The 16,803-nt window shown below is 34.4% G+C and overlaps 1 protein-coding gene across 1 annotated transcript; it reads left to right on the plus strand.

Annotated features, from left to right (window-relative positions):
* Nucleotides 1-183: 183 nt before the first annotated feature.
* LOC144452941 (uncharacterized) lies at nt 184-16,327 on the plus strand. Its single transcript, XM_078144173.1, has 3 exons — nt 184-376; nt 14,689-14,865; nt 15,423-16,327. Exons 2-3 carry the CDS (start codon nt 14,694-14,696, stop codon nt 15,590-15,592), a joined length of 342 nt encoding a protein of 113 aa, XP_078000299.1. The 5' UTR covers nt 184-376; nt 14,689-14,693; the 3' UTR covers nt 15,593-16,327.
* Nucleotides 16,328-16,803: the final 476 nt, after the last annotated feature.

Consider the following 16,803-nt stretch of genomic DNA (forward strand, 5'->3'; position numbering starts at 1 on the left):
CTACTGCGAATAAGTAAAACAAGGCACCGAATGTCAATGAGCATGCGTACGAAAAAGACATAGCAACATCCCTTGGCGACAATCACCAAAAGTCACTGACGTAGTGAATCATTTGTTGTTCCTTTAATGACGTGTGCTGTTTTCGATGCACAAACAACTTGGCGATATATATGGGAAGTCACTCTGGTATCCTACGCAGTTCTACTCACACGGCCAGCTCATCTGTTCACAAGAGTCCCTCGTCCAACGACATCTCTGCAACTTGGAGCTTCGAGTCTCAATTAGCAAACTCCCTCGCTCTCTTCACATTCGACTTTGTCGTCGACGTTGACACTGTAAGAAAGCGACCGTGTGCAGTAAACCTTGCCAGATTGAGGTAGGTAGATTAGATATTTTGCGTCAATTCCTCCCTATTCCCATTCCATCGTGCACTTTTTTATCTATGTAAAATTCAAACTCTTATTTCATTCCATCCTCTATCTTCAAGTACCCTCTCCCTCTATTATATTTTTTCTCCCATGCAATCTCCTACCCCTCCTCTTGTCCCTTTCTGTAAAGCTACCTCTCCTATCTCTTATGCATATTCCCCATGCCTTCTCCCCTCCTCCTCCTCCTCCTCTTGTTAAAATATAGTCTAGCTAGCTAGCCTAGCTATAATTATTAAAACTATATTGTCATGTTTGATGCTTGTTTCTCATTTCGTTGCTTATGAATAAGTTATAGGAGTGTGTAGCAGATATCAACTTACATAACGGATAGTATTACATCTCTCTGTCTGGTGTCTGGTTCTACTGAATGATAACATGCTAATACAGTATTGAACACGTAAGACAAGAAACCAATGTCGATTTAATGATGCACAACACAGGCACATTTAGGTTGAGACAAGATATAAAACATCACAATTCGCGTAAAACAAGTGCCAGATGTAAAATTGTGCTTTTTATTTTTTCACTGGAAATATTTACGTCGTATATATGCAATATGCAATTTGGATAGGTATACATTAGTTTACGAAGGAGTATAAGGTATATATTGGTAACTAGGTAGGTATAGGTAAGCCATAATATATCACTTGGTTATTAGTAGTAGTGCATTTTGTAGAGCCTTGATGAAGATACGTTAATGTGTAGAGTTCCTGAAAACAATCAATAAAGCAAAACAAACTGTCTGTCTGTCTGTCTGCCTGTCTGTCTGTCTGCCTGTCTGGCTCTGTCCCTGTCTGTCTATCTATCTGTCTGTCTGTCTGTCTCTGTCTGTCTGTCTGTCTGTCTGTCTGTCTGTCTGTCTGTCTGTCTCTCTCTCTCTCTCTCTCTCTCTCTCTCTCTCTCTCTCTCTCTCTCTCTCTCTCTCTCTCTCTCTCTCTCTCTCTCTCTCTCACACCAATCCTCTTCTTCCGTTCTCCATTGTAATTGATAATAATATAATTTTAAGTAAGTGTGATTTTATTGTTACCATCACTATGGTTTAAATGTTATACTGTAGTTACGTAGCTGAGGAATTAGATTCAAGTACTACTTATTTTGGGAATAGATATAATAGTAGGTGATCGATCGAACGCAGAGTCACGGGGGATCATCGACATCACGTCACAAGTTTAATATGTTTGTTGCGTGCTCAGTATGCTCAGAAAGCTAGATTCCGTCCTTCTCGTATCTTTCGTCAACACACCACTGGAGCAATACATGATATAACTTTATTGGGTTATCAAACATCCAAATACTTTCCGATTCTGATTCTCATAAAACTGAATAGACAAATTGTGATTGTCTGGTCTATTAACCGCATCAGAAAACATTTGATTTCACAAAACACAAAAGTTTAAAATGACATCTCTTCACAGCCGTAGTAAACATTTTACGACTCCCATAAAATTGCATTTAATGGTTACTCGCTCAAGTATAACCATAAGTATCCAGACGTGATGAGTTCCGGCTCTTTCACCACACGTCAAACTAACCATCACTTGGGAAACAACATGAAGAGACGTCAGCGGAGATGTCGTCAAAATAATCGTTTTTCCGTTGCATTTGATACCTCTCAGTAGAGACATATTGCATACCAATTTTGTTAAACCAATATTATTAATTTTTATATCAATTATGACACGGATTCTCTTATGAGTAAAACTTCCTTATCTTTAACAAACAAACAAACAAACAAAGTATTTTAAGTTGTCTTTAGATTGTTTTAGGTACACAAGATAAAACAAACAAAACCGGCGAAATAAAGCATTTGACATGAGCTGACAGTTGTAGGCTTTGTCCAGAAATATATAATAGCGCACAGGAGGTAATCTTTTCTTCAAAGTATGAATTGTTTTCGCAATGCTAGTTAATTGGACAGGTGCAATATCGCTATCTTAATAACGATTGGAATAATTGCCATGGCGACGAACTCGTGGGAAATGTCATGGTCTCACCCCGGACAAGTCATTATCAAGTATTTGAGACAAAACTATGAAACAACAACACTACGCAAAACTTCGCGAATTTCCCATGAAATCCTGAAACAGTCATAAATTTCTCAGGGAGAAACAACAGGGGGGAAATGAAATATGCTCGAAGTAGGCTTCTATTTTGGCCCCCAACGACGTTTTAAAGAGCGACACTAAAGTTGGACGTAAGCGACTTTATGGAAGCTCTTTTACCGCATATACTAAGAATGTTGGCAACTTGCATGCTGCTTTAGTTTTTGGGTTGTTGACGATCTTGTAAATTTGTGTTTACGAAACAAAAACCTCAAGTCAAACTTTTGACACCATGATATGTTTTGATCACGTTGACTTGTTCTTTCGGGTGAACAGAATCTTGGTTTTCATTCAAGGTTTTAAGAGATTGCACCAGAGTTAAGGACGATTTAGGGCCAACAATCAAGAATATCGGAACTATTGCAATTTGGCTAAAATGTGTAAATGTATCTAAAGGAAAGGACGGATGAAAGGACGACAAGATAGACTGACAGCTAGTCAGATAGATAGATAGATAGATAGATAGATAGATAGATAGATAGATAGATAGATAGATAGATAGATAGATAGATAGATGGAGAGATACATGTATGCATACATATATACATACATACATACATACATACATACATACATACATACATACATACATACACACACACACATACATACATACATACATACATACATACATACATACATACAAATATAGATAGATAGATATATAGATAGATAGATAGATAGATAGATAGATAGATAGATAGATAGATAGATAGATAGATAGATAGATAGATAGATAGATAGATAGATACAAATGTAGATAGATAGATAGATAGATAGATAGATAGATAGATAGATAGATAGATAGATAGATAGATAGATAGATAGATAGATAGATAGATAGATAGATAGATAGATAGATAGATAGATAGATAGATAGATAGATAGATATTGATAGATGAATAGATAGATGGATGGATACACAGATATAAAAATGGATAGACAGAATATAGATATTCAAAATAGCAGCCTTAATCCTTGTGTCGAATACTGATCGCCTTGATCGCTGATTAACAACCCTCTTTGCCTACAACAACTTTATTCCTTGGTTTGTGTACAAGTACATGACTTGTGGCGTATTGTATATCTAAAACTAGCCACAGATGAAACACTAAACTATTTATTACGTTTAGAATGGGCTCTTAAATTCTAGTCACCGCTGAAAAACAAGTTTTAAAAATTCAGTTATGGTATACATATGATTGACCTCGACATGGGAGGACACAACACCTCGTAAATTGAACCGTTCAACTGTGTATAAAACAGTCTTCCTGTGGTCGTAGCATATTCGGATGTTGCACTCCAGGGAACGTTGGTATAGGGCGAGATATCGCCTTCGATGAGCAAGTTTTCGACCACGGAAATCTAAACCACTGTGAAACGCCTGTTTGTACGGGTATAAAAGATCAAAGTTTTCAGATTAGCTAGTATAAACCAAAAGTTATAGTCTGTTAACGCTACAGGAATTTTAAAGGCACTTCCTCGGAGAATTTCAACATAATAAGGTAAGCCCCAGCGTCGAGTCACTATCATTTTAAAAATAACTAGATTTCTTCCAAGTTGTGATGGGCACGATGAAAAAACACTACATTTGGAGAAGTAAGCAACATTCTCAGTGAAGACAGCTCCTTAACCATCGTATACTTAGGTGTGTGGATTCGTCCCGGTCTTTTACGAAGTACATACCATCATAGTCCTTTCGGAGAAATCAACATTATCTGATATGCCAATTTGGTTGTCTCATCATTTCATTTGTGCGAGTTACAGTATATAAGTATAAGAATTACTCACATCTGTTAGTTTGCCTATACAAAATGTATACAGATATCAATTATATGACATTTCCACCAAAAAATACACCAGCCAAACTTGCCTTCTTTTTCACACATGTACATTAGATGACGAGGTCAAATCATATATGTGAGGTCACTTAGTATCCCTGCCAGATATATCTAGAAAAATTTAAGCTAACGAGCAAATGGTGAACGTAACTTAAAGACATGAACTAATTTGATAAAGTTCACGTTTGCAATAAGCGCAAATATACTGTACCTAACTGTGCCACTCAGAATAACAAGACCAACGGCGGGAACATTACTATTATTGCACAGTTGTGCGCTTGCGCCAACATAATCAATAATTCCACCCTCTTTTGCGGTTCAAACAAGATAAATCAAATGTTTGGCTTTATATATCTAATTAGGGTGCAAGTACAAACTTCAATTTTTTAAATGAATTGGTTTGTTGAAAATGATACAAAGTTTTCCAAGGCAGTGACTAATGATACTCGAGTATTTGTGAGCGGGCGGGAAAGGATGTATGGTTGAAAAATAAATTGGAACAGTAGGTATCAAGCCCTCTAACCTTAGATTTGTAACAGTGTCCTAAAAAACATCCGTCGTCATGACTGATTGATATACGTTTTGATTGTGTGCCAGAAATGTTGTTTTCAACGTTGCTTTTTCTGTAAATGTCAAAAAGGCTGAAATAGATACCTCTATCATATCAGCTTCCTGGGGGCCAATGTTTGAGCAGTCGAAGGTCTCAAAAGTTGTTTGCGATAGTGTCCATATTCTTGTGAAACGTAGAGTTGACGTATTTTCTTCCAACTCTTTCGATATTGTTATGTTTCAACAGCAATGTGTGTTTTACTGGTACTCTTTTGAGTTCGTTTATTTTACCCTTTTTTGAAGAACCAGAACGACACATTTATCCTTACAGGTTAAGATAATTATGTCATAATTAAGCAAAGCAAGTTTCTTACATTCGGCTATTATTGTGCATGCGTTTAAACGAATAAAAACAATTATGTATCAGTGATGTGAAAAGTGTAATAGTAGACCGTAGTGAAGACATAACTTCAATTCCCATATTGACTTTAAACTTCCACTTTTACTGTCATTTGTAAGCCCTATAAAGTTGAAACTGTTAACTCGAGCCTTTAAATCATGTTCCATTGCAAAACAAGTATCTTTGATACCATAGTGAGTTGACTGACCTGGTTCTTGCATATATAGGACGAAGCTAGTTACATTTGTATTCTTTGTTTTTAGATCCCTAATCTTGTCTCAACTTCATATTGCCCCCTTACATCCATCCATCCATCCATCCATCTCTCTCTCTCTCTCTCTCTCTCTCTCTCTCTCTCTCTCTCTCTCTCTCTCTCTCTCTCTCTCTCTCTCTCTCTCTCTCTCTCTCTCTCTCTCTCTCTCTCTCTCTCTCTCTCTCTCTCTCTCTATATATATCTGTCTGTCTGTCTGTCTGTCTGTCTGTCTGTCTGTCTCTCTCTCTCTCTCTCTCTCTGTCTCTCTCTCTCTCCTTTGGCGCCACAATAATGACATAAATTACACTAACCATTAAGGCCTAGTATTGCAAAATACCATCTGTTGTTTTGCCTGGTCATATCATATTTCCAGAGATGACGTCATTTAAAATGATAATGTTGGCTTGTACAAATCGTACTGGCTATGACCCTGGCATTTGCTCAATACAACTGTTAAGCGTTTTTTAATGATGAGAATTTGCGCAGTTTAGCCTGTGAATGCATGTCATACAAATCTAAATGCCAAAAAAGCACAATACATACATACATACATACATACATACATACATACATACATACATACATACATACATACACACACATACATCATACATACATACATACATACATACATACATACATACATACATACATACATACATACATACATACATACATACATACATACATACACACATAAATACATACATACACAAATACATACATACATACATACATACATACATACATACATACATACATACATACATACATACATACATACATATATTAGTGGAGATACAAAACGTTAGTTGTGAACATTTATAATGATTTAGTTTAAATAATATGGTTTAAAAAGTTAACGGATGGTTTTTGATTTTTTCCTCAAGGGCAAAAACTAGCTTCACATTACTACTGAATCGTTATCCGTTTGTGACTTTTTTCTGCACTTGTTTACAATATACGAGTAGAAAATTTCATGTCATTGTCCTTTAATTCGATTCGTCTATGCATTTAATTGCTGATGTTTTGCGAAACTAGTGCAGTCAGTTTATGTTAGTTTTACAGTCATATTATGGATGTCTTAAATGTATACTAAATATTGTTTATAATTGTATTGAATAATAAATGTTATCTTCAGCCAATATATACATAAATCCCCAACTATATATATCTTAACGACATTGTTAAAGTTTTATAGTGTTGTTTTTCTCAGTTATAATAGTACTTTCACTGGTTTTAGCAATCATAGCAACATCCTGCCCAAAGCACCACTTGAATAATACATAGTATATTTCAGATAAAATGGTAGATTCCTAGAATACACCACTTGTTGGTGGGACTGAGTTACACAATGTTTCTGGGGATTCAGAAACCAATGCCCTGTATTCGTAAATAAGTTATAACTGTCTACTTGATTACCGATTCATTGCCTTGGATCGTTTGCCATTAGATGGATTGTGTTTTCATTGCTTATACACCACCCAAGGCATGACATTCTAATTTCTTATAGCCACAATGGTTTTGATGAGAAAGTGAACTGCTGAAAAGACGTTTAAATTTGTTTGTTAGTTCTTATCAAGGCCTGGGCAATTCTGTCATGATTTTCGTTTTTCAAGTTCATAAAAATCCAAGCCTAGTAAGACTTCGATTAGACTGCCTTTCATGAAAGTCAAGTATAATGCGCGTGTGTTAATTCACCGCGGCAAGTTCTGTGAAAAATATTTATTCACAATATTGGATCATTTTACTTTAATTGGCATCCGACATGAACACATACGCCATAATATTCAGCACGCTTAAGTAGACAGGGTGTAGGTAGTCACAGTGTGTAACAAATTTCATGTTTTAGGTAATGCTTTGCACACTGCAAGTAACGTTTCGATTTGGGTTAAATTTAATATGAATCAATCAATTGATATAGAAATATTAGTTCAAAAGGGCCATAATCGCAACGGAAATAACAGTATTAGGTGTTTAGTGAGTGAGTGTGATGTTAAGATTATCTACATAGAGGGTTTTGACATTTTCAAAATTCAATATTTAACATTGCCACTAAATCCCACGACTAAGCTGCCAATGAAGCATTCTTTGTTCGCTTTTTTGTCGCCAGCATTTCACACCTGTTCACCTAAATGCTTTATACGCTTCATTTAGTTGTCATGTAAAGTTAATTGCCTCACTCTCACATCGCCAAAGCAGACGTTGTTATAGTAACAGTAGGGTAACAGTGCGTCATATCGTGCTTACTACGGTGAACTGGCAATATTAGCTTCTTATCGTTGCCAGATGCTAATCAGATACTCTTATGAAACGACATTTCTGTCACGTGGCTCGCCTTGTACATTGATATGACAGTAATACTGTCCAATTAAATGCCTGTTTTCCGGATGTTCGAAATTGATAGCATCTTAGCCTGAAGAAATTCGTTATTTCTAATGCCATCGTCTATTATTAACATTGTGAATGCACGTTATGTTGAGATGTAACATCTCGTACAAGATTATTGAATTCGTGTGTATTCGTTTTATACTCACTGCAACATTTATAACCTTTACTACATTAATAGAGAGCAACATGGGGGGGGGGGGTCCTGGAAGTGTACTGATGTCTATGGCAAAACAAACCTGCATTAACTAAACATAGAATCTATATTGTATATATACTATAGGCTATGTGAGATTAATGTATTTCACTTGTACGAAATGTGTTTTTCAGAAATTCAGAGCAGACACTTTGGATTGAATGATATATTGATTGATTGAATGATTTGCCTACTGCTTGCTTGCTTGCTGGCTTGCTTGGTTGATTGTCTGAGTGAGTGAGTGAGTGAGTGAGTGAGTGAGTGAGTGAGTGAGTGAGTGAGTGAGTGAGTGAGTGAGTGAGTGAGTGAGTGAGCGAGCGAGCGAGCAAGTGATATTTCAATAACTTGCTTCAACAAGACCAACACATCAACAAACTAATAAAAGGAACTAATTACAATAGTTGCAGTGGATATCAGGCAAATATATATAACTGCAATAAGGAAAACAAGTTAAAATTTCATTTCCAATAACATCCTGTTTATGTTTTTATATAAACTAATTGCTTGACTTCAATCAATTAAATATAGGCGATGTGTTATTACCAGTCAATAGAGGAAACTAATTATTTGGTAATGAAAATGGTAAAAATAGAAACCGTTGCTAGGCCATCTGTAAAAAGAAATAATTTGCGAAATAATTTTGACATTTGAAATAACAAATCCTGACGGAGTAGAAACTAAATGAGATACAAAAACTTATTTTTCCTGCACAAAGCACCTCCTTCTGTAGATTATTAAGACAAAAACTAAATATCGCTGTTACTGTTATAGGATTAAGATCAGAGTGAAATACATGCATGTAACTGAAAGTGTACAAAGACACCCATATTGCTACCAATAGGGAACTTGCAATCCAGACTGAGCATGCTCAGACGCAAAGGACTATGGGATTATCTGAGGTTATCGTATTACCTAATCTGGAGTTACCGATAAAATAAACCTCCCACAATGGTCAGGGTGACTATGAATTGATTATTTGTGGTTACAAACAAAATTGATTAGCATTTATTATCAGCGTTCCCATGATGCAACATTCAACATGGCGGATTTGCAAGTTCCCTATTAAACAATGTTATACCCTCTTTGTCAAGAAGGAAAACTTTTTATTCCATTATTTTTTTGCAAACTTTAACCTTTTTTACCTGCCTGCAGCTAAGCGCTTCGCATAAAGTTATTTCATGAAGGGAAAACTAAAGCAAATGTTTAAGAGCGATTTAGAAGTAATACTTATGTGAAATGGGATTTTTTCTGGTGTGTCATTTGTAGGCAGCTCGTTAATTTAATCTTACCGTTCAAAAACAAGTTAACAAAATCTATAGTTATTTCTACAATGGTGACTCACCACCCTGTTATAAGACTTCGGGGAATCAATCGATCTAGTGAACGACTTTTGGTACTCTTGGGAGTAAAAATGACTCATGCTTTTCCAGGCACTTTATATATCTTCAAGTCAATTTGGCAGCGTATGTTTTTGTTTGCGTGTCTCTTAGAGTAAATATGTGCAAGTGTATGTATGTATGTATGTATGTATGTATGTATGTATGTATGTATGTATGTATGTATGTATGTATGTATGTATGTATGTATGTATGTATGTATGTATGTATGTATGTATGTGTGTGTGTGTATGTATGTATGTATGTATGTATGTATGTATGTATGTATGTATGTATGTATGTATGTATGTATGTATGTGTGTGTATGTATGTATGTATGTATGTATGTATGTATGTATGTATATATGTATGGGTGTGTGTGGTATGTATGTATGTATGTATGTATGTATGTATGTATGTATGTGTGTGTGTGTGTGTATGTATGTATGTATGTATGTATGTATGTATGTATGTATGTGTGTGTGTGTGTGTGTGTGTATGTATGTATGTATGTATGTATGTATGTATGTATGTATGTATGTATGTATGTATGTATGTATATTTTTTATAGGGCGAAAGGGAATTTAAAAGCTTCGATGTCACACAAGGATAGGGAAGGACCGAACAAAACAACAAACAGCTAGTTTAGACAACCAGCGAAAAAGACAGACAGTTAAAAAAATATTAGTTGTTGTCAAAATAGAAGGTTTTACAAAAAGAGAGCCAGGAAGCTTTTATTTATGGAAATTGTAGAATGATCTAATAACTGTCAGATACATAATATTTATGATTGAAGAAATATCTTGTATGCTGTGATTACCGTTCTCAACTAATAGCTCCAAAGAAATATCTAACTCTGAGTTCAATTACAGTAACTGGCGCCAAAGATAAATATATTTCCATAGAATATTACATTATCTGGATTAGAAGCAATTGATAGATACTTCCGCTTTGAATGTGACTTTTGTGTAGGTTATATAGAGAGCTTCAAAATGAAAAGATGTCGATTCTACAGCACATATGTACAACAGTCTGTAGGATGTGTTACTATGAATATTTCAAATTGTTTATGCAAAAAGGAGAAAAACAGATAAAAGATTAATTTTATTTCACAACAATACTGTACGACTGCAGAAATTATTTATTTTTGATTTACGTCTTTGAGGGCTGCCTCGATTGTATGGGCCTAAGACGTCGTTTCTATGTAAAGATAAGATGCTTAAGCTTTCGATTATAAAATTCAATGATAATGTTTTTTGTAGTACCTCGCCTTATTCCTTAAATTGAAAAAAATAAGTAACAATTTAAATCTTTAAATTTCTGAGTACTGATATATTTTCATTCATGAAGGGATTGTTTTGGTTTATTTACTCATTCGCTTCAAAAGATAAAACTGGTCAATGTTCCTTCTCTGAACAACATTCCAAGATTCTTGTTTAATGTTTGCAAATGTTTCACGTCCCTGGCCTTGCCCCCTTCCACTGATGACTTCGTAAGTCTAACGATTGTGCATGCACGTGCTATAGTTTGCGGCGTTATTGTTATACTGTAGGCGATCATTACGAACCGCCGACTCTTGAATTGAACAAACAAGGATATTTGTGAATCTTTCTTATTAGACGTATTGTTGTATCAACTGGCAATCCCCAAGGAATCAATGTAATCCGATCACTCTCTGCATGTCGGCACTGTCAACATGATTAAGAGAAATAGCATCAACCAGACAGCGTGAAGCAAGCCAAAGATGTTCTCCGCACGGAAACTTTAATTTCCTCGCTGCTTGTGAGATTTTATCTGCATTTCAATAGAACAAATCTCAGTAATTAACTATCCAAGCTTTTCCCGCCAAATTTGTACGTTTGACATTTCTTCCACGTTTTGTTTCTTATAGTATCAAATATAAAGAAAATAATCACTATAATTTATGAAATGATATATAAGTAATAATTATTGAAAATGTGATTACCTCTGAAAACAATCAACAATTGGTGTTTTACCATATATTTATAATGACGTTCACACATTGAATTTTATAAGCTTTGTCACTATACAATGAACGGTATAGAAGATTTAGGTTATTTTGAGTTGTGCACGATTATTTTTGTGACAGATAATCATCTAGGAATTATCTTCGCCTACTCAGATGTATCTCATTAATCAACGATAAATATGTGATTTTGAAATAATGAATATAAGTCAGGACACGTTAAAGGAACTCGTCTAAAAAAAGGATATAAGGAAACAATCTTTAATCCAGTACCCTTTCCTTAAAACTTACCACTCATACGTGAATAATAAGGCAAATGTCGTCACACGAGACGGAAGATATTATGGCGCGAACCGCCAAAAGAGAAGGGCAGATAATTAATATTTTAAGCCTCGGTTTAATTTCTTGAGGCAAGGGTTTCAATGTTCCTGGTGTCAACATCTTAACCTGATTAACTAGTTCAAACAAATATGATACATAATTCTGAAGACTTTTTTTTTTATCTGAAATAGTTTTTCACTGTGATTCCGATTTACGGATTATTCCGTTTTTCATTACTGTTTGGACTTCGAAGTTTTTGTCTTAATATTCATGAATGAATCTGATCATCAGCTTTTACTTCATCTAACGTACGTCATACTTCTTTGAAGTGAACGACTTAAAGCAGTTGAGTTAAGCAGGTAACAGGATCTCGTAAAATAGTTAGTTTTGGGATTTATGTCTAATAGCAATGACGACATAGACACTACAACGCCTATATTTTTTATACATTTTTACGTTCCTTGGGCGTCAAATATCTATTACTCGGTGAGAAAGGTTACTGATTCAGACAAACAGATTATCTGGTTACTGTTATTAAATGACGTGGTCGTCACGCCATTCTACGATCCCTGAATCAGAACAAACGACCTTCTTTGGGTAGTTACCGATAAGGCATGTATATGTGGTTATTTATTAAATGATGTTAATGCTGTAACGCCACTCTAAAATCTCAGGAAATTTAACGAAAAGCTGTCTTTGAGCAGTTACCAGTTCAGTTTAAATATATGTGGATACACTTACTAAATGTTGTTGTCTAACACGTTCTATACCACTCTAAGATATCCAGAAACTGAAATCATCATGATTATTTTCCAGAAAGACTGTTTTTAAATAAGTTTGTTTTTTTAAGACAGAAGTGTTTCTAAGAAATAGATATTTCTGAAGTACCTGTGGTAATTATATATTGTCAATAAAACAAAACATTATATAAAATTTAAAAATTGTCATCATCAGATGATATTAGGTTTATTTTTTATAGTTTGACTACATTTGTCACTACTATCAAAACTTAAAGGTGGTTTCTCGTTTTCCAATGTGGATTTCCTTCTGATGTCAAAATAAATGACTGAAGAAAAGTTATGGATAGCCGAATCTTTCTGTTTTAATGACAACGTTATTTCACATGGCTTGATGAAATTGGATGTATATCCTTTATTGAAATTGATATGGACAGTATTGAGATACATAACATGGAAGACTTCGTTAGCCTGACCCAACTTCTTCAGTTAATATAATTACCTTTTTCATGGTAATTGGTTTCAATGATTGGTTTGAATAAAGATGCGTTCCCAAATGTCCTTTAACGAGTAGTACGGCATTCAGTTGCAAAGTTAAATTGGAATTGAAAGGTATAGATATGTCGACTAGCGGAAAAGATGAACAGAAATGTCAGAAAGTGATACTGATGATTCAGTACGGTTTCATATTTGTTACAATATGATATAGGTTTGACTTTTTGTACTAAAACGACTACTCAATGGACAATGCAACTACCCCTATCTATTTCAGGACTCCTGTTACCAAGTTGTCAGTATAATTGTACAAAAGCTATTAAGCGAAAACAGTTCCCAGAGTTACAATCTTTTTAATTCATTTGGTCTAACAAGCTAATAAATATTCAACTATTTACTCATAGGGTTGTAAAAGACCAAATAAAAGCAAACTAAATCAAGTCAAATCTAATAACGTCCAAGTACACATACGACCGCAACTTCCGAAACTTTACTCAAAATATCTTTCTCATTTATATACGAAATTCAATATCAGTCAATTTTGGAATCGATTAAGGTCAACTTGAAAGCAAATCACAAAAATCACTTTGTGGAAAATAATGAGTTTTTAAAATGGATAATGAACTCATTTCGAACAGTTCGAAGTACACAGCATCTCAGGTACGAATAACGGCAATACTCACTGTCAAATTATGAGAGCAACGTCACATTACTGAGAGTATGAGGGTCTTTCAGCCAGAAAAAGTTATATTTTAACAAAACATTGCTGACGATAAAGTGTATCTGAATAGGTGTTAACACAGTTGGTTTGTCTGTGTTTGTCTTTTGCTACATAAACCGTGCAAGCAAATTCGTTCTATATTTTACTATTTTGTGACGTTGATATCAGATGTGACAACATGCGTGCATGGCTGAGTAATAATTTTGTAACTGATCTACTGTATAGTGGCATGGACCTTAAGGCAAATTCAGAAATCGTTGACCTACAAGTGATTGGCGCCATGTTGTTTTCAACAACACATTTGTTTGACCTCTCACAATGAGGTAATATGGCGGTCTTTAGCCTCGCATTGCAACGAGTTAAACAGCTGGGTTTTTTCTAGGAGAAGCCCGAATGTGTAAATGTTACTTAAAGAAAGTCGTGTAAACAAAAAGGCAATAAAGTATAAGTAGTTTCCACGACAACCGGGGGTGTTTATGAGTATCGCGATAGTGCTCAAGGGTATAATGAGTTCTTATCAGTGTGTTGAAGAAAACAATTATTCCATGCTAGGTGCAATACTTTACACCAGTACAATCCAAACGAGAGGTAAAAAAAATCAGATAACAAGACACGAGTTCTACAAAAACATTTATAGTTCACTATCGATTTAGAATACCTATGATGGAATGTATGTAAGAGTTTTCCTACATTTGTTGTTGTACAACTGGGGAAAATGAAAACCATCGGTTTGCGAATGTTGACCGTCATAATAATATCATAATAAATGGACTAAGGCCTTGTAAAGCACTAAACATATTATTATATTATTATTAATATTAACTTGAAGCAATATCCAAGGTGACATCAAACTAAATTTTCACTATTATTTATGCTCTTTTCTATTTATTACAGAAATTATGGATGCAAATCAGGTGATATTTGTTGTCATGGTAACGTTCTTGTTACTCGCCAATTGCTATGCCAGACCAAGTCGTCATAGTGATGATTGGTTATGTAAAAGAACGATACGCATGGTTCACAAGACCTGTAATGGTTGCTACGCGACACCAGACAATGTGATCGACAACAGTGAGTTTAAGATAAACTTGTTTACTGGCTTTGTTGACTGGCATACTTTAATTAGCAACTGCATGTATGTATGTATGTATGTATGTATGTATGTATGTATGTATGTATGTATGTATGTATGTATGTATGTATATATATATGTTGAGGGTAGAAGAAAATCAAGTAGGGTTTTTCGTCTCTACAAGCCTGTTTCGTGAGTAAATCACTCGTCAGGAGATGCTGATGTATATATATATATATATATATATATATATATATATAGGGTAGAATATATATACACACAAACACACACACACACACATATATATATATATATATATGTATATATATATATATGTATATATATATATATATATGTATATGTATATATATATATATATATATATATATATATATATATATATATATATATATATATATATATATATATATATATATATATATATATATATATATATACATAATGTGTGTGTATGAGTGAAGGTTTTTTTTTATTATCAACTGTTAGGCCGCTCATTCATTATACAAATATTATATTTGGTTTATGTTTTTTACAGACTCCATTAGCAATGAACCACCTCCACTGCAAGAAGATGTGATCACAGCAAATGTCAAGGAAACCTGTTGCAGAGAACGTTGTTCTCTTGATAAAATCATTCAATTTTGTTGTGAAGATGTTCAAAATGAGTTCCGTCAATTTATGTCTATTGTTGACAATAGGAAATGAGAACATTCTTTGTGGTTTTCAGTGTTACCCTTCCCTATTTTCTGTAACAGCTACGCCCTCATCGTCTATGAATCTATGTAGCCATGACCAATTTTGTGACGTCACTTCCGGAGTCGATGTGTTGTGAATCAACCAATCAAATCAATTCATTGACATTGACCCTTTCTTTATCGTGACAAGTATCGAATCCGGAGAATTTGGACTTGAATTTAAGTCACTTTACATACTGTATGATATCATTTCTAAATCGTGTTCGAATGTTCCCGCGTGTTTCGAGCCTTTTATGTGGCATGCTCATAGGATTCGACAATGTGTATAAGTTCAACTTCTGAAAGGTGATACATCAGTCAAGAAGAAGTGGTTTCTGCCAGTTATTACTACCTTATCACAACAACATACCGGACCAAATAAATATATATTACAAGGACAGTTTTGAGACTCACAAGTATTGATTACATTTTACTGCAGGCTTGTCAATGTTACTTGTTATCCATACATGTTTCCAGATAGTATTTATTCAACAAGAAAGTAAAATTTGTTTCGCACCCAATTATTCAAATGAACTAGCCGTATTGAATTGTGGGAACAAAACACATTATATATGCTAATACGTACTTAATATTTGCTAGCTGTTGAAATCATTTCTATATTTTTTGTACATATTGTTCCATCAAGTCTTGTAACTTATTTATTTTAAGTTTGTTAACAAAATAAATGTATTGCCTCCAACCTGTCATAGGAATCATGTGTGAAAGGTGTGTTTCTCTTCATATTTATTTAAAGCCACAGTATCTGTAAGTGAAAATTTATCTTGTCTATGAATATTCAATACGAATTTGCATAAACCTACGGAAAATGGTTCAATCTACATAAATACTGTTTTGTCTATTGTTTCGATGAAAAAACAAAACTTATTGCTAGTGAATATTCAACATACATAAATTTGCATAACACCATATGGGTTTAAGGAAAATCTGATCGTTTATGCAAAATATTATGATTTATTGATCATTACTTCGACAATGCAATCTCCTTTGGGTATAACTATTTGTTCCATTGTAGTTCCTGTTCATATTGACCGTCACATACGTACGACATCTCAGCTATGGAGCTGAGACCATTCTGACAACAAACAAACAAACATATGTAATACGCTTACAGGGTGGTAGGCAGGATATACACATGTTGCTAAGCAATTTAATGACAGACGC

This window comes from Glandiceps talaboti, chromosome 23, assembly GCF_964340395.1.
Source record: "Glandiceps talaboti chromosome 23, keGlaTala1.1, whole genome shotgun sequence".
NCBI classification, from domain to species: domain Eukaryota; kingdom Metazoa; phylum Hemichordata; class Enteropneusta; family Spengelidae; genus Glandiceps; species Glandiceps talaboti.

Bases quoted from the DNA above. Each gene is read 5' to 3' on its own strand.
- LOC144452941 (XM_078144173.1), top strand. From the start codon at position 14,694: ATGGATGCAAATCAGGTGATATTTGTTGTCATGGTAACGTTCTTGTTA. The intron at 14,866-15,422 runs GTGAGTTTAAGA...TGTTTTTTACAG, and splicing joins AGACAATGTGATCGACAACA to ACTCCATTAGCAATGAACCA.